The following is a 22,121-nucleotide window of genomic DNA, read 5'->3' on the forward strand; positions in this document are numbered from 1 at the left end:
TCTATCTCCTGACCTCATGATCCGCCCGCCTCAGCCTCCCAGAATGCTGAGATTACAGGCATGAGCCACCATGCCTGGCCGAGTTTATGAATTCTTATACCAGAATGGCTCATCACCAATCCTTGGGCTTTTTGCCATGGAAAAGTTAACTATGTACTCAAACTTGGTTCACTTTCTCCAAGCTATTGACAGGAAATATTCTGTCTTATTTGAAAAATTGATATCCAGGAACAGTGACTCACACCTGTAATCCCAGCATTTTGGTGAGGCTGAGGCAGGCAGATCACTTGAGTTCAGGGGTTTGAGACCAGCCTGGCCAACATGGTGAATCCCATCTCTACAAAAAAATACAAAAAAATTGGTCAGTGTGGTGTGCACCTGTAGTCTCAGTTAATGGGGAGGCTGAGGTGGGAGAATCACTTGGGCCCAGGAGGTAGAGTCTGCAGTGAGCTATGATCTGCACTCCAGCGTGGGCAACAGTGAGACCCTGTGTCAAAAAAAGCAAAGAAAGATTGAGTCATTATTACCAGAAACTTGTGTAGTATCAGGATTCTCCAGAGAAACAGAAGCAACAGGATGTAGAGGGAGAAAGAGAGAGGTTTAAGGAATTGGTTTACATGGATTACAGAGATGGCAAATCTAAAATCAGCAAGGTGGGCCATTAGTCTGGATCCTCAGGGAAGAGCTGGTGTTGCAGTTCAAGTCTGAAGGCAGAATTCCTTCTTGCTTGGGTGGGAGTGGGGGGATCTACTCTTTTGTTCTATTCAGGCCTTCAACTGATTGAACGTGAATTGCCACTCACATTATGGAGGGCAATCGAGGTCCACTGATTAGAATGTTAATCTCATCCAAAAAAACACCCTCATAGGAACATCCAATATAATGTTAAACCAAACGTCTGGACATCATGGCCCAGCCAATTGATGCATAAAATTAACTCTCACATCTTATCATTGTCTCATCCTTTTAAAGGAGACTATGGGATATAGCTTACTTGTGAAATAGTTATCTCACCTATGGTCTGTCTCAGTTCCACCTCTGTCTAGTATTCAGACACTGAGGTTACAGGTACATCTAGAACAGGTTGAACAATGTTCCGTGTCCCACTACTCGCGCCCACTACATGGGCCCATGGCTCTGGTTCTGCCTCTGGATAAATAGCAGATAGTTTTACCCTTGGTTGTTTCATTCATTTGTTCAAAACCATTTATGAATATGTGTAGAACACCAGGGTAGGTGCTTCAGTGGATACATAGTGAGTGACTAGTAGCTATCATCAAGTGTTCCCTAATCTCACAGAACTTACAGTCAGCCATAATAGGTTAGTTAGGGCTCTGTTTGTTGTTGTTATTGTTGTTGTTGTTGAGATGGAGTCTCGCTCTGTTGCCCAGGCTAGAGTGCAGTGGTGCGATCTCGGCTCACTGCAACCTCCACCTCCCAGGTTCAAGCAATTTTCCTGCCTCAGCCTCCCTAGTAGCTGGGATTACAGGCACACACTGCCACGCCCAGCTAATTTTTTGTATTTTAGTAGAGATGGGATTTCACTGTGTTGATCTGGCTGGTCTGGAACTCCTGAACTCAGGCAATCCACCCGCCTTGGCCTCCCAAAGCATTGGGATTACAGGCGTGAGCCACCGCACCCAGCCAAGGGCTCTGGTTTTAAGAATCATCTCATGAAAAAACAAAAGAAAGAAAAAACAGGGCCGGGCGCGGTGGCTCAAGTCTCTAATCCCAGCACTTTGGGAGGCCGAGACGGGCGGATCATGAGGTCAGGAGATCGAGACCATCCTGGCTAACACGGTGAAACCCCGTCTCTACTAAAAAATACAAAAAAACCAGCCGGGCGAGGGGGTGGGCACCTGTAGTCCCAGCTACTCGGGAGGCTGAGGCAGGAGAATGGCGTGAACCCGGGAGGCGGAGCTTGCAGTGAGCTGAGATCGGGCCACTGCACTCCAGCTTGGGCGACAGAGCGAGACTCCGTCTCAAAAAAAAAAAAAAAAAGAAAAAGAAAAAAAAGAAAAAACAGGTGGGGCGCAGTGGCTCACGCCTGTAATCCCAGCATTTTGGGAGGCAGAGGTGAGCAGATCACTTGAGTTCAGGAGTTCAAGACCAGCCTTGCCAACATGGCGAAACCCTCTCTCTACTAAAAATACAAAAACTAGCCAGGTGCCGTGGCAAATGCCTGCAATCCCAGCTACTCAGGAGGCTGAGGCAGGAGAATCACTTGAACCCGGGAGGCAGAGGTTGCAGGGAGTCAAGATTGCGTCATTGCACTCCAGCCTGAGTGACAAAGCAAGACTGCATCTAAAAAAATAAAAATAAAAAAAGAAAAATAAATTAAAAAAAAAAAAAGAAAAGGAAAGAAAAAAGGATTTCTTATGAGCATCTCACCAGCATCCCCCCAAAAGTATTGTGGTATAACGCGTCTTCCTGGGATATGGAACGGACGGCCAGCGTCAGTAGAGGCACTTTCTCTTCCTCAGGGGCCATGTGGTCTCGGGAGTTGTTCCTGTTTCTCTGTAGACACACCTCACTCTGCCAACTTGCTTCCTCTGTGGGTCCCCATCGACCAAATGCCAAGCTTGAGAGGAAGTCTTAGGCCGGGCTAGGTGGCTCAGGCCTGTTATCCCAGCACTTTGGGAGGCTGAGGCGGGCGGATCACCTAAGATCAGGAATTCAAGACCAGCCTGACCAACATGGAGAAACCCCATCTCTACTAAAAATACAAAATTTGCCAGGCATGGTGGCACATGCCTGTAATCTCAGCTACTAGAGAGGCTGAGGCAGGAGAATCGCTTGAACCCGGGAGGTGGAGCTTGTGGTGAGCTGAGATTGCACCATTGCACTCCAGCCTGGGCAACCAAAGTGAAATTCAAGAGAGGAAGTCTTTTTTTTTTTTTTTTTTTTTTGAGACAAAGTCTAGCTCTGTTGCCCAGGCTGGAGTGCAGTGGCACAATCTCTGCTCACTGCAACCTCTGCCTCCCGTGTTCAAGCAATTCTCCTGCCTCAGCCTCCCGAGTAGCTGGGATTACAGATGCCCACCACCATACCTAAGCTAATTTTTGTATTTTTAGTAGAGATGGAGTTTCACTGTGTTGGCCAGGCTTGTCTCAAACTACTGACCTCATGATCTACCTGCCACGACCTCCCAAAGTGCTGGGATTACAAGTGTGAGCCACCACGCCCAGCCATAATCTTTCTTAAATGCATGTATAGTTCATATTCATTTAATGCTTAATATTAGAATTGTTTTGGTCTTTATTAGTTTGGTTATATTTTTGTGACCGGAAATATGTTTTAAGAACTTAACTCATTTATATCAACTAGCCTGTGGTAAAAATAGTTTCATTATTTGTGATTTCACTTAATGTAACAGTTTCCAATAACCTATTAAGTAAAATAACATTTTACCATCAAACTTATACATGAGTAAAAGTTGGGCATACCATATTTTCAGAAGTTAATGCTTCCTTGAGATTTAGCAGTTTTAACCTTGGCTAACGTAGCCCTCTAGTGTTAAGATCATGGGTCTTGGAATAATGATATGACCTGTCATATGAATTATTTTCCATCTTCAAATTTTGCAATACACTGTATTCTGCAAAGCAAGCTGGCTGTATTCTGCAAAGCAAGCTGGCAATAATTTGAACATCAAGTTATTATTCACAGTACTAGGTAGGAATTATATCTTGTGTAAGAGACACATCCCCAAGGCTCTTTCATTCAGCATAGCAATACTTATTAAGTGACTATTGCATACTGCACCCAGTGTCTATAAAAACACACATGAAAACTTTGGAATAGCTGCTTTCTAGAAAACTTGTCAGGTCACACCTTAATAACCAGGAGATTCATAAACCTTATCAGTGGTGAGGTTAACATCTCATGCACTTCTATGAACACCTCTGAGAATGTGAAGTCAGGGATGGCTTCTAAAAGACAAATGATTCCACAGATAGTTTAAACTTTTATTTATGTTTAATTTTTACAAGATGCCGATAGTAGCTGGCTTATTAATGTACACTATTCTTTGACATTTCAGGAAGGCACAGTGTTCAACTATGAACTACAGAGTCCTGTAAGTTTAAAATCAGTTTGTTTCTCAACTATGTGATATCCAGGATATTTTACAATTACTTTGAGATTTTTCCTCATCAGTAATGCAAAGAAAATTGCAATATTATACTTTTTTTTTTTTTTTTTTTTTTTTTGGAGACAGGTTATCACTCTGTCACCAGGCTGGAGTGCAAGGTTGTGACTGTAGCTCACTGCAGCCTCAAACTCTTGGGCTCAGATGATCCTCCTTCAGCTTCCTAAGTAGCTGAGATTACAGGCACATGCCACCATGCCTGGCTAATTTATTTTTTGAAGAGGAGGGGTCTCACTTTGTTGACCAGGCTGGTCTTCAACTCCTGAGCTCAAGTGATCCCTGGCCTGGGCCTCCCAAAGTGCTGGGATTACAGCACTTTGTGATCTGTGAATTCATCTCACAGAGTTACAGCTTTGCACTCAAGAAGCCTTTCGCTAAGACTGTTCTTGTGGAATTTGCAAAGTGATATTTGGAAGCCCTTGGAGGGCTATGGTGAAAAAGAAAATATCCTCAGATAAAAACTGGAAAGAAGCTTTCTGAGAAACTGCTTTGTGTTCTGTTAATTCATCTCACAGAGGTACAGCTTTCCCCTCAAGAAGCTGTTCGCTAAGACTGTTCTTGTGGAATATACAAAGTGATATTTGGAAGCCCATAGAGGGCTATGGTGAAAAAGAAAAGTATGAGCCACTGTGCCCAGCCTGATATACAATTTCTTTCTGAGACAGAGTCTCGCTCTGTCGCCCAGGCTGGAGCGCACTGGCGCAGTCTTGGCTCACTGCAACCTCCGCCTCCCAGCGATTCTCAAGCGATTCTCCTGCCTCAGCCTCCCAAGTAGCTGGAATTACAGGCATGCACCACCACGCCTGGCCAATTTTTGTATTTTTAGTAGAGACCCGGGGTTTTGTCATGTTGGCCAGGCTGGTCTCAAACTCCTGACCTCAGTCTGCCCACCTCAGCCTCCCCAAAGTGCTGGGATTTCAGGAGTGAGCTTTTGCACCTGGCCTGATATACAATTTCTTATGCTAAAGAAGCAATGTATAACTCCTAATTTACCACTGACTGCTATGCACTTCATTAACATTATGGACATTTCTATCCCAAAAATCATATAGAAATGTTACTTTTGTTTATTTGTTTTTGAGACGTAATCTCACTCTGTGGCCCAGGATGGAGTGCAGTGGCGCAGTGGCACAATCTCAGCTCACTGAAAGCTCCGCCTCCTGGGTTCACCCCATTCTCCTGCCTCAGCCTCCTGAGTAGCTGGGACTACAGGCACCCACCACCACGCCTGGCTAATGTTTTGTATTTTTAATAGAGACGGGGTTTCACCATGTTAGCCAGGATGGTCTCGATCTCCTGACCTCGTGATCTGCCCGCCTCAGCCTCTCAAAGTGCTGGGATTACAGGTGTGAGCCACCACGCCCGGCCAGAAATGTTACTTTTGAGAAGGGTTTCACTCTGTCACCCAGGCTGCAGTGCAATGGTGTAAACATGGCTCACTGTAGCCTCAACCTCTCAGGCTCAAGCGATCCTCCTGCCTCAGCCTCCCAAATAGTTGAGACTACAGGCAAATGTTACCACACCCCCTAATTTTTGTATTTTTTTGTGTCACTATGTTATCCAGGCTAGTCTCAAACTCCTGGACTCAAGGCATCCCTCTGCCTCAGTCTCCTAAAGTGTTAGAATTACAGGCATGAGCCACTGTGCCCAACCAGAAATGTTAAACTCACTTTATGGTTCCAGAACAAGGATTAAATGAAATAAAAAATTAAAAAATTAAATATGGTTGGCCAAGTGTGGTGGCTCAGCCCTCTAATCCCAGCGCTTTGGGAGGCCAAGGCAGAAGGCTTGCTTGAGCTCAGGAGTTCAAGACCAGCATTGGCAACATAGCAAGACCTCATCTCTGCTAAAAATAAAAAATATTAGCCAGACATGGTGGTCCACACTTGCAGTCCCTGTTACTCAAGAGGCTGAAGTAAGAGGATTACTTGAGTTTGGGAGATCGAGGCTGCAGTGAGCTATCATCATGCCACTGCACTCCAGTCTGGGTGACAGAGCGAGACCTTCTCAAAAATAAAATAAGGTCAAAACGGGCCAGACAAGGCAGCTACCTGTAATCCTGGCCACTTTGGGAGTCTGGGGCAGGAAACTTGCTTGAGGTCAGGAATCTGAGACCAGCCTGAGCAACACAGCAGGACCCATCTATGAAAAAACAGGAGCAAGTAGTGGCACATCCCAGTTGTGTCAGTTAACTGGGAGGCTGAGGCAGGAAGATCACTTGAGTCCAGGAGTTCAAGGCTGTACTCCAGCCTGGGTGACAAAGAATCCTGTTCTCTAGGGGGAAAAAAAAAGTCAAAACATTTCATAAAACTTTCACACAATGTTTAGTTAAGCTGTTACTCTTCTGTTCAATTTTGTTGCACCTATCAGAAGGCATAATTTCATAAAATCAGGATTCCTTGGCGCTTTAACCACTCTCAAAATATTTGATCCTACTGGAAGTTACTATGCAATGCTATCTTGTCCCTGAATCAACATAATTCCACTATCAGTTTCATATATATATATATATATATATATATTTTTTTTTTTTTTTTTTTTTTTTTTTTTGAGACAGAGTTTCACTGTTGTTGCCCAGGCTGGAGTGCAATGGAGCAATCTCAGCTCACCACAACCTCCGCCTCCCAGGTTCAAGTGATTCTCCTGCCTCAGCCTCCCGAGTAGCTGGGATTACAGGCGTGCGCCACTACCCTGGCTAATTTTATATTTTTACTACAGATGGGGTTTCACCATGTTGGTCAGGCTGGTCTTGAACTCCCGACCTCAGGTGATCCGCCCACCTCGGCCTCCCAAAGTGCTGGGATTACAGGCGTGAGCCACCACACCCGGCAGTTTCATATATTCTTACTCCACTGGGTTCTGCTTTATAATATTGACAGCAGACATTTCATTAAATGAAATGTTAAAAGAACACCAATACATACATATAAGAATTTTCTTACTATGATCTTTTAGTATAATTTAAAAACCTGAAATGAGAATTCACATCACTGTAAGTGGGCCTCTTACTTGGGTTTTGAGGATGAAGTGGCTTTCTCTCAGAAATAGCTTTGAACTGTAACTCTAGTAACTACAGACGGCAGACTCCACAGCTTGAACACAGCATATTTTATATCAATGCCCACAAATAAAACCTATTATAACTCTTAGGAAATAAAACTTGAATCCTGATTGGCACAACTGCCTCAGTGAGGGCTGGCTGAACTGCATACCCAAAATGTTTTAGATCTACGGTCCACTTTCATGTTGGCTGCGCTAACGCATTTCCATTTGCTCCTCTTACACTTTGACTGACGTTCCTCTCAGCAAGAGGTGGAGACTATGTTCCTTTTTTCCTGAATCTGGGATTTGGTCTCTGAGACATCACTGTTGTAACCAAGAGTATGGTAAAAGTGATGTTATGTGACATTGAAGGGTAAGTCCTAAAAAGCCAACTCTGCCAAGCTCTATTGGAGCCCTGAAATTCCACCTATGTCCAGCTGCCCTGAAGCCACCATGCTAGAGACTTTGGGGAAAGACTATACCACTGACAGGGAAATGCACAAACAGCATCCTTTCAGCTCAGAAGTGAAAAGCTTCATGAGACTCAGAACCAGAAGTCTGATACTCCTGAGTTCTTCACCCACAGAAAAGCTTATCATGACATTAATTTTTGTGTGCTTTGCTAACATAGTAAGAACTAACATACAGTTGATACTGCTAAGCACCACAGCCACCACTTGGTTGGGTTCAGAAGACACCCTACTCTTTTTTTTTTTTTTGAGACGGAGTCTCGCTCTGTCGCCCAGGCTGGAGTGCAGTGGCCGGATCTCAGCTCACTGCCATTCTCCTGCCTCAGCCTCCCGAGTAGCTGGGACTACAGGCGCCCGCCACCTCGCCCGGCTAGTTTTTTGTATTTTTTTTAGTAGAGACGGGGTTTCACCGTGTTAGCCAGGATGGTCTTGATCTCCTCCTGACCTCGTGATCCGCCCGTCTCAGCCTCCCAAAGTGCTGGGATTACAGGCTTGAGTCACCGCGCCCAGCCCCTACTCTTATCTTTTTAAAGTTTAGTCCAAATGTCTACCTACAACTCTTTCTTTTTTCCTGCAGGACAGGTAAAATGGTGAATCTTTAACAAGTTCAGGCAATGATGATATAAAGAAGTTAACATGCAACTAGCTGCACTGGCTTCTAAATTGAGTTCTCTGATCTTACTATGAGTTTGTAGTAACATTTCTCTCCAATCTCTGAAAAAGTTTTTCTCTCCAGGCCATCTGTATGCTTTATGTAGGGATTGTTAACCCCACCCATGTATTACGCATAACAACTCTAGGTAAAATGCAGTGTTTGAAAAACAGCATGTTATATATTACACTAGGTTTTTGGGTTTTTTTCCCAGTGGTGGGCTGTCATTACAAAAGATTGAACTTTTATACTTCCTAACCAAACTGAAGGGGAATCTAAACACAAAAACTCATTCACTTTCTAGAAGCTCTTTAAAAATGGGCTTAAAACTACAATCTATCTCATATCTGAGTATGATAGAATGCTTTTTGCCCAGTGGCATTCATGTAGTTCAGCTGTCAAGCAGTACCTCTTAAAATACCAGACTGAAATAGTTTAATTTTCTGTAATTTAGAGTCAGAGCTAGGCGCGGTGGCTCACGCCTATAATCCCAGCACTTTGGGAGGCTGAGGCGGGCGGATCACCTGAGGTTGGAAGTCAGAGACCAGCCTGACCAACACAGGGAAACCCCGCCTCTACTAAAAATACAAAATTAGCTGAGCGTGGTGGCGCATGCCTGAAATCCCAGCTACTCAGGAGGCTGAGGCAGAACAATCGCTTGAACCTGGGAGGCAGAGGTTGCAGTGAGGCGAGATTGCGCCACTGCACTCTAGTCTGGGCAACAAGAGTGAAACTCCGTCTCAAAAAAAAAAAAAGTCAGATCTGTGTGAAGAGAATTAGGGTACCTGAAAATCATTTTCAGCTGTCAATCACTTTGGTCCTTTACTATCATTCCAAGAATCAGCCTAACTTGGGTTACCTTGTCTTACAAATAAGGATTAGCAAACTCATCAACATAAAAAAAAAGTTTAGTACATGCTGCAAAAATTTAAGTATACACTGACATTTCCTTGCCAAAATAACCACAAATGACTATACATATTTAACTATAATTAAATCAAGTTTTTAGAAATCTAAAGTCTGTTTCCCTAAAAATACAGGAACTTTGTGTGATAAAACTTGAGACATATGACAATTTGTGAATACCAACTGGAATATTCAACCAACAATGGTCAGTTTTGTCTTTTTTCCTTAACTTATACTTCATTCTTTCCAACTATTTTAAAGCTAAATCTTTTTTTTTTTTTAAGTTTTTAAAATAAGTCACAGGCAAATCATGAAGAGTTGGGTTTATTTCGACAGTAAATTTGAAACTCTTGCCTTAAGCAAGAGTACTACAGTAATTATACCAGGAATAGACAATTTCCTAGACTGTCAAATATATAAAAGTTCCTTTTGCACTTTCTTCAACACTGATCAACAAGCAGATTCAGTCCACATTTGCTTTGATCTATCTATTGAGTTAACCCAAGCTTCTTCTTCAGAGACTCTGGCATCTCCGGTGGAGGAGGGCGAGGGAGCCTGAAGTAGACCTTCACGGAATCATAGATAAACCACTGTAGTGCAGTCAGAGTACCAATCATGATGATACGGGCAAACAGTCCCTTCCATACACCTGGTTCAAACAGGAAACGCAAATGAAAAAAATGCAACATATCCAAAACTGTTGTTCTTTCTTTCAAGAAAAAAACATCATCCTACCTTTAAATCCAAGTCTCTTGAGGACCTGAGAAGCACTGCTACCTTTTTCTTTATTCAACACAGATACCACAGAATCAGCAGGGTGAGAAACAATTGCACAAAAGACTCCAGCTGAAAAAAAATAAAGGATCCCATACAGTGCCGGTTAAAAATAAAACTTCACATAGCCAATAATCATTTTTATGACTTTAAAATAATATTTTTCTAGTTCTAAAATAAAAATCAGACTCAGGGTGAGACAGGTACAGTTATCAAACTGTCTATCCGATATAAAACAGAACAATCATTTAAGTTTTTCAGATTTTATTCAACACTTTCTGTATAAAATTCTTAATAACCTAAACAACAACAAAAAAAATGGTGCAACAGTAAGATCAATACATTCCCAAGCCTAATAATGATATCCCATAAAACGACCCTTTTAGGAACTAGTTAGCAAGTATTTATGAATCCTAAAAAGCATATAAAATGTTACAGGAAGATAAAACTGCTTTATAGGCCGGGCACAGCAGCTCACGCCTGTAATCCCAGCACTTTAAGAGGTCGAGGTGGGTGGATCACTAGAGGTCAGGAGTTCAAGACCAGCCTGGCCAACACGGTGAAACCCTGTCTCTACTAAAAATACCAAAAATTAGCCGGGTATAGTGGCGGACGCCTGTAATCCCAGCTACTCAGGAGGCTGAGACAGGAGAATCGTTTGAACCTGGGAGGCGGAGGTTGCAGTGAGCCGAGATTGCGCCATTGCACTCCAGCCTGGGCAACAAGGGTAAAACTCCGTCTCAAAAAAAAAACAAAAAACAAAAACAAAAATACAAAAAATGAGCTGGGCGTGGCAGTGCATGCCTGTCCCAGCTACTTGGGAGGCTGAGGCAGGAGAATCACTTGAACCTAGGAAGAGGAGGTTGCAGTGAGGTATGATCACGCCACTGCACTCCAGCCTGGGCAACAGAGCAAGACTATGCCTCAGGGAAAACAAGAAAACAAAAACACTGCTTTATAACCTTTGGAATACTTTTCCCTCTCAAAAAACGCCAATAATGGAAATGATTATTTGTTCATAATTTCAGACAAGTGTGTTCTAAGTAATTCATACCTATGTAACCTGCTATAAATGTTACAACCAGCTGCTCTGGCTTTGAACATTCACTGCGGGGCTTAGGAACCACAAACTTGTACAGTGCTTCAACAGTACGTTCAAAGCAGGCGAACTTCATCATGGTGTATGGTATTTGTCTCATCCAGAGAGGAGCAACCCCCTTGTAGAATCTAGGAAATCAAGAGACTTGTTTTACAGAGTTGCATATACTCATCTATCAGAGATTGTCATTATTAACACAAGTGTCCGCACACGAGTCGAGTCCTGATAGTAACAAATGGCAGCAAAAATGCATGTCATTTCTATCAGAACGTTAGACTAACATGCAGGTATATTTCTCTTACATGCCAATGACTCAAGCACCTTTGACTATACAACCAAAAAAGTTGCTGGATGTTTCTTTGACTGGAACCACAAGAAACAAGAAGTTTACAAGTGGAACTCAGTTCAAGATTCATCCACAAAGGTGGATCTAAGGAAGCATGTTGTAGTCATGGAAATTCTTAACTGTGAATAGATCACAAGGATACTAACAAGCCCTCCCTAAAAGTTAATAGTAAATGTTTAGGCCAAATATCAAGTCATTTGCAGAATGACAAATGGTCCTTACTTTAGGGGGAAAAAAAAAAAAAAAAACCCAGTCCAGGGGTCAAACCATGTATTAACTTATCTTTACCTCTCAAGTTTATGTTCTACATACAGGTAAATAGACATTAAATGTTATAATAGTCTTTTTAAAAAGTCTGGTAGACTTAATACTAAAAAATGAAGTTCACAGCTGGACGCAGTGGCTCACGCCTGTAATCCCAGTACTTTGGGAGGCCGAAGTGGGTGGATCACCTGAGGTCAGGAGTTTGACATCAACCTGACCAACATGGAGTCTCTAAAATTAGCCAGGCGTGGTGGTGCATGCCTGTAATCCCAGCTATTCAGGAGGCTGAGGCAGGAGCATCACTTGAATCTGGGGGGCAGAGGTTGCGGTGAGCCCAGACAGTGCCACTGCACTCCAGCCTGGACAACAAGGGCAAAACTCTGTCTCAAAAAAAATGAAGTTCACTTAAAATAAGTACTTTCATAATATAAATTTTTAAGTGTTTACTTACGCTTTTAGGCCTTCTTCCTTATACATTTTGGGAGCTGCATCCCTCAAAGTGTTGGCATAACCTGGCTGGGTTTGAATTCGAACCTTAGCAGCTTCCATAGGAGCCAGGGCAATGTCAGCAAAGAATTCAGCACTGGCAGAGGCAGCCAAATATAGTGATGTGCGCCAGAGATAAGTATTCTCCTAAAATCCAAAACACAAGGAAGGACGTGAATTGCTGTTGTGTTGGTATTCAACTGAAGTGACAGTTCTAGGAAACAACTAAGCTTCAGATATTTTATAAAGTAACACACGATATGTAATATATATGTGGTCTCTCATAACCTCATTAACAAAATACGTAACTATGTGAACAATGTGAATGTTTAAAAAATATCTAGATGTCACGTACAGTTAGCCCTGGAACTACGCAAAGGAGTCCCAGAGCCCTTCTCTAAAAAACTCAAAATCCAACTTACTTAGAAAACAAGATAGTATATTAAAAGGAGAATTGTAACTTAATGAAATACATTTTATTTCTCAACCTGTCTCTGCTGACACAGGCTTATGATTTAAGACATGTTGCTCACTTTGTAGGACCGTTTTCTTCAGTGCTAAAATAAGGCAGGACAGAAAAATCTAAGAACCTTTTTGGTCTTAAACACTCGGAACGTTCAATTTCAAAGTTAATTACATACCTCTCCAAGCATGTTGCTATACAAGACTTTAAAGACTTCATAAAAGCCAAACTTGCAGAGTCCCTGCATGGAGTAGCCAATGAAAGTCGGAGCCCATCCTTTAGCCAAACCACGAACACCATCCTCTTTAAGTGTAACTGAGAATCCATTAAATATGCCCTTGTACTTTTGGGGGTCCACCTTTATTTAAAACAAGAAAAAAAAATTAAATGCACCAAACAGTTAACGTAAAAATTTAATCTCATGATTATTTTTGTTTGGGTTCCATAATAAACTTCAGCAACTACACAAAAGGTAAATACATTAGTTCCTGCCAGGCGCGTTGGCTCACGCCTGTAATTCCAGCACTTTGGGAGGCCAAGGCAGGTGGATTACCTGAGCTCAAGAGTTCGAGACCAGCCTGGGCAACACAGTGAAACCCCATCTCTACTGAAATACAAAAAAGTAGTGGGGCATGGCAGCGTGTGCCTGTAATCCCAGCTACTCGGGAGGCTGACACAGAAGCATCACTTGAGCCTGGGAGGCAGAGGTTGCAGTGAGCCACGATCGTACCACTACACTCCAGCCTGAGCAGCAGAGCAAGACTCCATCTCAAAAAAAAAAAAAATACAGTAGCTCTCCCTTATCCAAGGGTTCATTTTCTGTGGCTTCAGTTATCCACGGTCATATTAAGATATTTTGAGTGAGGAACTACATTCACATAACTTTTATTAGTTTATGCTTATAACTGTTTATTATCGTTCATTTGATTACTTTTATAAATGGAAACTTTTGTACATTAAGGTCTAGTTTTCTATGTTAAACTTAAGTCTTGGAGTGATAGTTAAGAGGGTAAAATTTCCACAAAAATACATAACAAAGCTGATTCTTAAGAGATTTCTTACCGCCCAACTCCTACTACTATTTTTTTTTTTTTGTCTTGCTTTGTAGCCCAGGATGGAGTGTCATGGTGTGATCTCAGCTCACTGCAACCTCCACCTCCCAGGTTCAAGCGATTCTCCTGCCTCAGCCTCCCGGGTAGCTGTGACTAGTAGCTGCAACTACAGGCACGCCACCATGCCCAGCTAATTTTTGTATTTTTAGTAGAGACGGGGTTTCACCATGTTGGCTAGATTGAGTTCTGATCTCAAACTCCTGACCTCAAGTGACCCACCCGCTTCAGCCACCCAAAGTGCTGGCATTCCAGACGTGGGCAACCATGCCTGGCCCACCTCCTACTTTTTAAAAGCTACTGTCTAGATAATAGATATATCTGTATTCCTAACATATGCTAGTTCTTTAAGTAGCTTATAGCATAAAGTTTTGTGAACACTAAACAAACTAAACCCAAGTTAAAAAAAAAAAGCACATAAACTAAATTCACTTCAAGAGACATGCATAACATGTTTTAGCAAAAGTACATTTCATATCCATTATATTAACTAATGGGGGGGGAAAAAGCTTATCTCACTATTTCTGCCAGTACTAGAAGGGGTGGTATACATCACCTTCCTCTCCCTCCTAATATTTCAAATTCATTTCTCTTTTAGGTAAATAGACTTCTAATCCTGTTTGGAACAAATAAATTTTTGATGTCTTGTTTTTGTTTCAATAATCTTAATTAAAAGATATTGAAATTATTTTAAAATGTTATGTAAATATACAAAAGGCTAATCTGACAAAACTTTCATACTAAGGCATTAGAGCATGTTAAATAAATCTACATGTGCTCTTTGCCTTGGTCTTATTAGTAGATAAAGGACATCGTTACCTCACATAATACACAGACTTGTTCACCCACTCCAACACACAGGGGCTTATAAAACGACTATTTGGGGCACAAGTAAGCTTGAAGAACTCTGGCCAGAAAGTGAAGAGCAGCAGCAAAGAGCCATCTACAGCCAGAGTCTAAGAGTGAATAATTTACTCCAACAAGAGAGGCATTTATTGGATTTAAAACACTAGTTAAAATAAAGCCCACGATTTAAAGAAATTTTAGTTTGGTTTCCTACTGAAGTTTCTAGCAGTTGTGATGTCTTCAAATTCTCATTTGGGAAGCGCTTTAAGATTTTATTTAAAGTTAAGTCACATGAAAGATACTTTCAATGTTGTCATCTCAATACAAACCTGCATACGGCATTTCACTAAATCCAGGGGAACGACAGCAGTGTGTGTCAGACCACAACTTAAGACCCCACCAAAGCCACACAGTGCATAATACTTCGCGGAGCCAAATTCACAACTGTACTCTGTAGTAAGAGAAGACACACCATGCATTTTAATATAAAACTCATGTTACTGGTCATAAACTTACCTCCTGGACAGTTAGGTTTCCACACAGCTTGTTAGTAGATGACTATATCTTATAACTTAACAGTCAGTCATGCTTCAATATGCTCTAGTCCAGCATGCAAAACAAACCTGCATTCTGCATTTAACCAGATCTAGAGGAACCAATGCTGTATGTGTTGTGCCACAGCTAATAATTCCTCCAAGTCCACAAAGGATAAAGAATCTGCCAGATCCATAGTCACAGCTATACTGCTCTGTTTGATTGGAAAAAAAAAAAAAAAAATGAAGTAAGTATTTCTTCAGAGATGACTAAGGCCACTGGAATGAAAGAAAACTGTTTCCCTGTTAAATAGTATTATCACAGCTGAATAGCTTTGGCCAATTAAGTGGCTTAAAAAAAAAATTCACTGCCAAAATCAGATCATTTAAAAATTATGAGGGTTCTGTATCTGATACTATTAACAGCTTGGATTCTGCCATATTCATTTTTTAAAAAGTTTTCTACATTAACGGCTTTTACAATTAAAGTCAAACTTCAAATTATTAACCACTGGTAAGAGCACACTTCAGAGTACAAATGAAACTCAGAAAGATCACCCGACGTGTAAAAGGCTTGCAAACAACTTCAAAGTTTATCCTAGCCACTAACCAATACTATCCCCACTTATGAACTCCTATAAAAACAGATACACATAAATTCCTGCAGTCAAATACATTTAATACACAAATAATGTTAGCTTTAATTTTAAACTGAATGACAGATAGTGTAAGTAAGGATTCTTTATCCATACTAAAGACATAACAGAAGCACATGAGTGATTTAAAGAAAAAAATCTTTCGATTTTACAGGCATAAGGTAGATAACATTCTCAGGACTCCTACAATTCGATTTTCAGGTTTCTCTGTATGTACACACTTCACTAGGATTTAAAACACACACAACTAAGTTAAAGCTGGGCCCAACCACAAAGAATCGCAAGAGATAATCACACCAAAGGGATGCCCACCAATTATCTCCTTTTTATTGCCTATGTAGTGCTGCAAGCTGCCTCCTCCAGTCGCATGAAAACAGGAGATCCAGTTATCTCATATATAATTAAGTGCTAAAATGACGGACCTGGCGTCGACGAATATAAAACTTAGGAAAGGACTGTTCAAGAAAACTAAGGGCAAATCAAAGGACAGGTGATACAGTTAGTAGAACTGTGGGTGGTCAGTAGTTTGGGGAAGAGACTTTACCCAATACTTAGTTGGCTGACCAAGCGGGCTCACGGCAGAGAAGATAAGGAGCTAGTCGCGGCCTTTTTTCCCTCGGGGACATGGAGGTCACGAAGGGACACAGGGCCTCAGCCCTTCCACGCCCTTGAGGGAGGGCCAAGGATCTGACACCCGCCTAGGGTGGAAAAAGCCGATATCCCAGGGCAAGCAACTGGGCGCCGTCCTACGGTGCAGCGGGCTGGACTCGTCCTTCCCTGTCCTCCAAGCCGGGTCCAGGCCTCAAACGCTGGGCAGACCACGAATAGACCACGACTGTATCAGGCAAGGTCTGATCTCACCTTCCACGGCGGCGGCTGCCAGGTTGCGAGGGCGGCGGGGCTGGCCAGTGGGCCCGGGTGGGTTGCTGCGGAGGTCCCCGAGGCCATCGTGCAGCAGCTGCAGATGTGGCGTGTTGAAGGGGTTCGCCCGCGCCAGGTGCGCCACGGACGAGAACATCTTTCTAGGGGAAGAGGGAGCGACGGTGAGATGGCAGGCAAGGCGCCGGTTAATGTTACCGGCGCCCTGGAACCCCAACCGGGCCTTTTCCTTCCCGCCTGCGCGCCCTTGAAGAGGTCACGGCGGCCTTCGAAGGAGGCTGCTCCCGGCTGGGCCCACCGCCAAAGCAGCGGCCCCACAGGGTCTCTGGGCTCCGCTCCCCACACCCGCCACAGGGGAAGGCCCGGTCACACTCACTCCCTAAGATGGCGATCACCCAACCACTCCCTTGGAAAGGTTACCGCTCACAGAGGCCGAACGTCCTCCCAGCCCTAAGATGTGTGCCCTTCGCGCGTCGTCAGCGTGACGCACACAGCGCGTCACTACAAGCATGCGTCGCCCATTGGTGGAGAAGAGCTCCGAGCCCGTAGCGTCATCGCGTTCTCCTAGCAACCTTATCCCCGCCCCTGCCCACTCCTGCTCTTCCGGCCCGGCGTGTGCGCAGGAGGATTCGTTCTGCGCAGACGCGCGTTCCGGCTGTATATTTTTTGAGAGGGGTCGGGTTCGGGGTCTTAACCTGCTCGCTTTGTCCCTTCACCTTCAGGTGTCTCTTCTTGACCACAGGCTTCAGTTCGCTTCACTTAAGTGAATCACAGTATCTAGTAGTCACTTAAAAAACAAAACATGAATGCTTGATGATATATTTAGGTGTTGGAGTTAGAGAACATCACTGCAGTATTATGTGTCACAACTTCTGCCATTACAGTACTTTTTAAAATAAGTTCCATCCATTGACATTAAATATAGGTATGTCTGCATTTTTCATCAGACTTCTGGAGAATATTTTAAAAAAGAAATGTGCAGCAAGAAGTCTTACGACAGCTTGCCGCGTTATCACAATAATCTATAGAACACATTGAAACATTGAACACCTGAGGTGTTACAGCGATGAACTAGTGAAAGTGACTGATAGCAGATTGTGCGTGTGTCTGGTTAAAACATTTAGGAAGCTTTCATTAGATTCAGCTCAACAGGGAGGGGCGCAGTTTAGTTGGGGAGAGTTTAATAGGGATTCAACCTGTTAGACTTCTGGCTCTTATATTTTCCCAGCTCTTGACAAAGTAACCTTGGGAATTTACTTCATCTCTGTGAACCTGTTCCTTAGATGTAAGATTGGGGTGGGACTGGCCTCACAGGTTCACACTGGTACAATCACACATGGCCTTACACTTAGTTTAATGCTCTGCTGATTTTGAAATTTTTCTTTTCTTTTTGTTTTTTTTTTTTTTTTTTTTTTTTGAGACGGAGTTTCACTCTGTCACCCAGGCTGAAGTGCAGTGACGTGATCTCGGCTCACTGCAAGCTCTGCCTCCCAGGTTCACCCTATTCTCCTGCCTCGGCCTCTGGAGTAGCTGGGACTACAGGCGTGCACGACCACGCTTGGCTATTTGTATTTTTTGCAGAGACGGGATTTCATCATGTTGGCTAGTCTGGTCTCGAACTCCTGACCTCAGGTGATCCACCCACCTCGGCCTCCCAATGTGCTGGGATTACAGGCCTGAGCCACCATGCCCGGCTTGAAATTCTTAATATATGTATGAACAAGGGGCCACACATTTTTTAGTTTGCACCAGACCCTGAAAATTAGGTGGCTGGTTCTGGACTGGAGTAATACTTACCTTGCAAAGTCTATGAGAACTCAATGAGATAATGTCTAAAAGTCTACAGAAGATGTTCCCTAAAAAAAGTCAGCTCTGAGGCTGCAGCATCATGGCACTCTCTTAGCAACACTATCCCAGAACCAGCCCTTCTGGCTCAACTAAAGTCCCAGGAAGAATTCCAGAGTGGAGGGCACAGGAAGGGAAGTAGTGACAGATAAAGTTAAAAAAGTACACTAGCACCTGATTGTCCAGGGCCTCACATACCAGACTGAGTCGTCTAATCTTATATAGATAGGCAGTCAGTGAAGGGTCTGGACTTTCTTTGTCTATTTTTTGGTTAATTCAACTTTATAGTGCTTTTCTAATTTAAAAATCTTTTGTCATGAAAAAAATCAAATATTATGTAAAAATATATGACTGTGGTGAATCTTCCTATTCCCTTCCCCCAGCACCGGATAATACTGCCCTTTGCCGCACATTTTTTCAGCTGGATCAACTGGTACCCTTCACCGTGGGGCTGCACATACTTGTGGCCCAGAACGCAGAGAAGTTGATCTAGAAGATCCAGTGGTAACTGAAGGAGCTGCAGGCCCAACTCCTACGCCATGTAGCAGCTAGCGACCTTCAGAATGTAATGACTGTTGCTCCACTTTTGCCTTGCAAACTGCACAAATTTCTCTTATAGCTAACTCTAACCCAAAACTATGCAGGGAAAGGAATCTAGGAAATATGGTTCTAGCCTAGCTAAATTGACACAGTAAAAAAGCACCACCGGGCTTTGCAGACACCGCTGCCGCCAGGAGCCCTGTACTATCAGCCATGGTCAACCCCGCTGTGTTCTTTGACAGCGAGCCCTTGGACCGCGTCTCCTTTGAGCTGTTTGCAGACAAGTTTCCAAAGACAGCAGGAAACTTTCATGCTATGCTTTGAGCAGTGGAGAGACAGGATTTGGCTATAAGGGTTCCTGCTTTCACAAAATTGTTCCAGGGTTTATGTGTCAGGGTGGTGACTATACACGCCATGATGGCACTGGTGGCAAGTCCATCTACGGGGAGAAATTTGATGACAAGAACTTCATCCTGAAGCATACAGGTCCTGGCATGTTATGCATGGCAAATGCTAGACCCAACACAAACGGTTTCCAATTTTTTATCTTTACTGCCAAGACTGAGTGATTGGATGGTAAGCGTGTGGTCTTTGGCAAGGTGAAAGAAGGCATGAAGATTGTGGAGGCCATGGAGTCCTTTGGGTCCAGGATGGCAAGACCAGCAAGAAGATCACCATTGCTGACTGTGGACAACTCTAATAAGTTTGACTTGTGTTTTATCTTAAACCCCAGACCATTCCTTCTGTAGCTCAGGAGAGCACCACCCCCCGACCCCATTTGCCCGCAGTATCCTAGAATCTTTGTGCTCTCGCTGCAGTTCCCTTTGGGTTCTATGTTTTCCTTGTTCCCTTCCATACCTAGCTAGATTGCAGAGTTAAATTTATGATTATGAAATAAAAACTAAATAACAACAGCAACAAAAAAAGTACCAGAGTCTATCTGTTGTCAACACAGCATCAATGAACACCTCTTGTAATCATATTTAACTTCCAGATAAAAAACTAAAGAGCTAAATCAGGCTTCTACCTAACATGATGCAGCTGTCCCTTGGACAATTGTGAGCAAGCTAATTCTACCGAAAAGAGTATACAAAATCCTTTTATCCATCTGTGGGTGATGTTGTTGCAGCAGGTATGGACTAAAACAAGGGGCTTGGCCTCCTTAACATTCAAGAGGCTCTGGGCCTCTAACCTGACACAAGTGACACAAGTAGGGAAATTGCCTGAAGGACCATAACTCTTCACTGTGGAGATTCAAATCAGACCTCTGTTCACCGGATCAGGAGTCTTTTCACTTATACATAACTAACTTATTAGGCTGCTTATTTATTTTAGTTCTAAGGATACCACGATCCATTAGGCAATGCCAAAGATCTCTACAGATCAAACCATTCTGACTATTGCTTCTTTGTCCATTATAGTAACTATACCTGACTGGTCTTTGGTGAGAAAGATCACCCTCCGTCCCAGAATCTCATTGAATTTAGGGAGCCCCAGTTTGATGATAGCAGTTCCCATCATCATTCCTGGTTTACAGTGAATGGCTACCACATAGAATGCTGGGGCTTTTCTTACAAATGTATTTCTCATGCCCTTGATAAGGGATTGTCCTCTGGACTCTTAAGATAACTAGGAGGTGGATGAGCATATCTTAAAATAATAAATCTATTCTAGCATTGTAATCGCTCTAAGCTTTTGGACACTATTAATAAAAACAATTATTCTGACACTTGTTAAAGACAGTTGGCAGATTTTATTCAGGACTATTACCATAGATATAGGAACAGCTGCAATAGGGTTTTGCAGTAGGCGAGAGAGATTGGGCTCCACTCCAAATGCAACAAAAATAAGCAGGAATTTATCGTCAAGGAGCAGGATGCAGGGAGAGTGCCGATGTATAGAAAATTAATAAAAGGGGCCCAGCGTGGTGGCTCACCCCTGTAATCCCAGCATTTTGGGAGGCCGAGGCAGACGGATCACAAAGTCAAGAGATTGAGACCATCCTGGCTAACACGGTGAAACCCCATCTCTTCTAAAAATACAAAAAATGAGCCAGGCCAGGTGACACGCACTTGTAATCCCAGCTGAGGCAGGAGAATCGCTTGAACCCAGGAGGTGGAGTTTGCAGTGAGCTGAGATTGCTCCACTGCACTCTCGCCTGGGCGACAGAGCAAGACTCTGTCTCAAAAAAAAAAAAAAACGAAATTACTAAAAGGGTAGGATAATTTGTGCTAAAGAAATCTAGTAAGATTCTTGCTGAAAGCAAGCTAGAGTGATCAGATAGCACCTGGGGGAAAGTGGAAGATGAAGAATTTGATCAAATATGGAGGGTGATCAGATATCAAGGGTGGGAGAGTCTTGCTATGACTGGGCTTTTAGACATTCCCCAAGATGGGGCCTAGTCAAAAAAAGTTTCAGAGAAGCCTGACTAAAGTTAGATCAAGGACAGTCTTTATCAATACCTTCCTATTTGATATACCAAGAAAGTCTGGCTTTTTAATTTCATTTAGTAGATGCCACCATTGACTTAAATTTTAGCCAGACCATTAGAGTCACTCCCAGCCATTTGAACTAAAACAATGAATTGAGACACTCTGTGTACTGTACCCAAATTAATAAATTTGGCTTAATCTACTATTATATTCCTTCTATTTTAGTTATCCCTGCCTATCAAATTACCCCAAAATGATATGAGGGCGATCTGGCTGTGACGTCTGTCACCCCATCAATGGCGAGGGTTGATTCGGCTGATGTGGCTGCCTAAGCTTATGTCCCCTTCTTCCCTCGCTGCTCCATGTGCATCCCTCCCAAAGCTGTGGCTGGGTCGAAGAAGACGACCTTCCCCGACAGAGAAGGACCATTCTTCAGTCAAGGGTATATGAGTAGCTGTGATCCCCGGGTAGAACCTCCAAACAAGCTTTAAATTATCCCAAAACTAATAGGCATACAGCAACAAACACTTATCAGCTCACATTTTCTGAGGGTCAAGAAAGTGAGTGTGGCTTCGTTGAGTGGTCCTGGCTCAGGATCACTCATCAGCTGGGACTGGGGTCTTTAAAGA

The 22,121-nt window shown here is 43.0% G+C and overlaps 1 protein-coding gene and 1 non-coding gene across 6 annotated transcripts; both read right to left on the reverse strand.

Moving 5' to 3' along the window:
• Positions 1–9,528: 9,528 nt before the first annotated feature.
• LOC105463358 (solute carrier family 25 member 3) lies at positions 9,529–17,193 on the reverse strand. Of its 5 annotated transcripts, none has more exons than XM_011710398.2 (8): positions 17,096–17,193; positions 16,658–16,818; positions 15,231–15,355; positions 12,831–13,010; positions 12,155–12,336; positions 11,049–11,221; positions 9,956–10,066; positions 9,529–9,869 (listed from the first exon to the last, which is right to left on the reverse strand). In XM_011710398.2, the coding sequence occupies exons 2-8, from the start codon at positions 16,812–16,814 to the stop codon at positions 9,709–9,711; spliced, it is 1,089 nt and encodes a 362-aa protein (XP_011708700.1). In that variant the 5' UTR covers positions 16,815–16,818; positions 17,096–17,193; the 3' UTR covers positions 9,529–9,708. The 5 variants fall into 5 exon arrangements, with proteins under 5 accessions (XP_011708700.1, XP_011708703.1, XP_011708702.1 ...); XM_011710401.3 differs by lacking the exon at positions 15,231–15,355 and adding an exon at positions 14,937–15,058 and having other exon boundaries at positions 17,096–17,191; XM_011710400.2 differs by lacking the exon at positions 15,231–15,355 and adding an exon at positions 14,937–15,058 and having other exon boundaries at positions 17,052–17,173.
• Positions 11,293–11,538, reverse strand: LOC112423420 (small nucleolar RNA SNORA53). Its single transcript, XR_003013890.1, has one exon. It is a non-coding gene; the product is annotated as a small nucleolar RNA SNORA53 (small nucleolar RNA).
• Positions 17,194–22,121: the final 4,928 nt, after the last annotated feature.

The sequence above is a fragment of the Macaca nemestrina genome, chromosome 10 (assembly GCF_043159975.1).
Source record: "Macaca nemestrina isolate mMacNem1 chromosome 10, mMacNem.hap1, whole genome shotgun sequence".
NCBI classification, from domain to species: Eukaryota; Metazoa; Chordata; class Mammalia; order Primates; family Cercopithecidae; genus Macaca; species Macaca nemestrina.

What these genes read in the sequence shown, in the direction of transcription:
- LOC105463358 (XM_011710398.2), bottom strand. Translation starts at nt 16,814, where the DNA reads ATGTTCTCGTCCGTGGCGCACCTGGCGCGGGCGAACCCCTTCAACACG. An exon ending in GGCAGCCGCCGCCGTGGAAG is followed by an intron (nt 15,356 to 16,657) that starts GTGAGATCAGAC and finishes CCAATCAAACAG; the next exon opens with AGCAGTATAGCTGTGACTAT. An exon ending in TGGTTAAATGCAGAATGCAG is followed by an intron (nt 13,011 to 15,230) that starts GTTTGTTTTGCA and finishes TTTTAAATAAAG; the next exon opens with GTGGACCCCCAAAAGTACAA.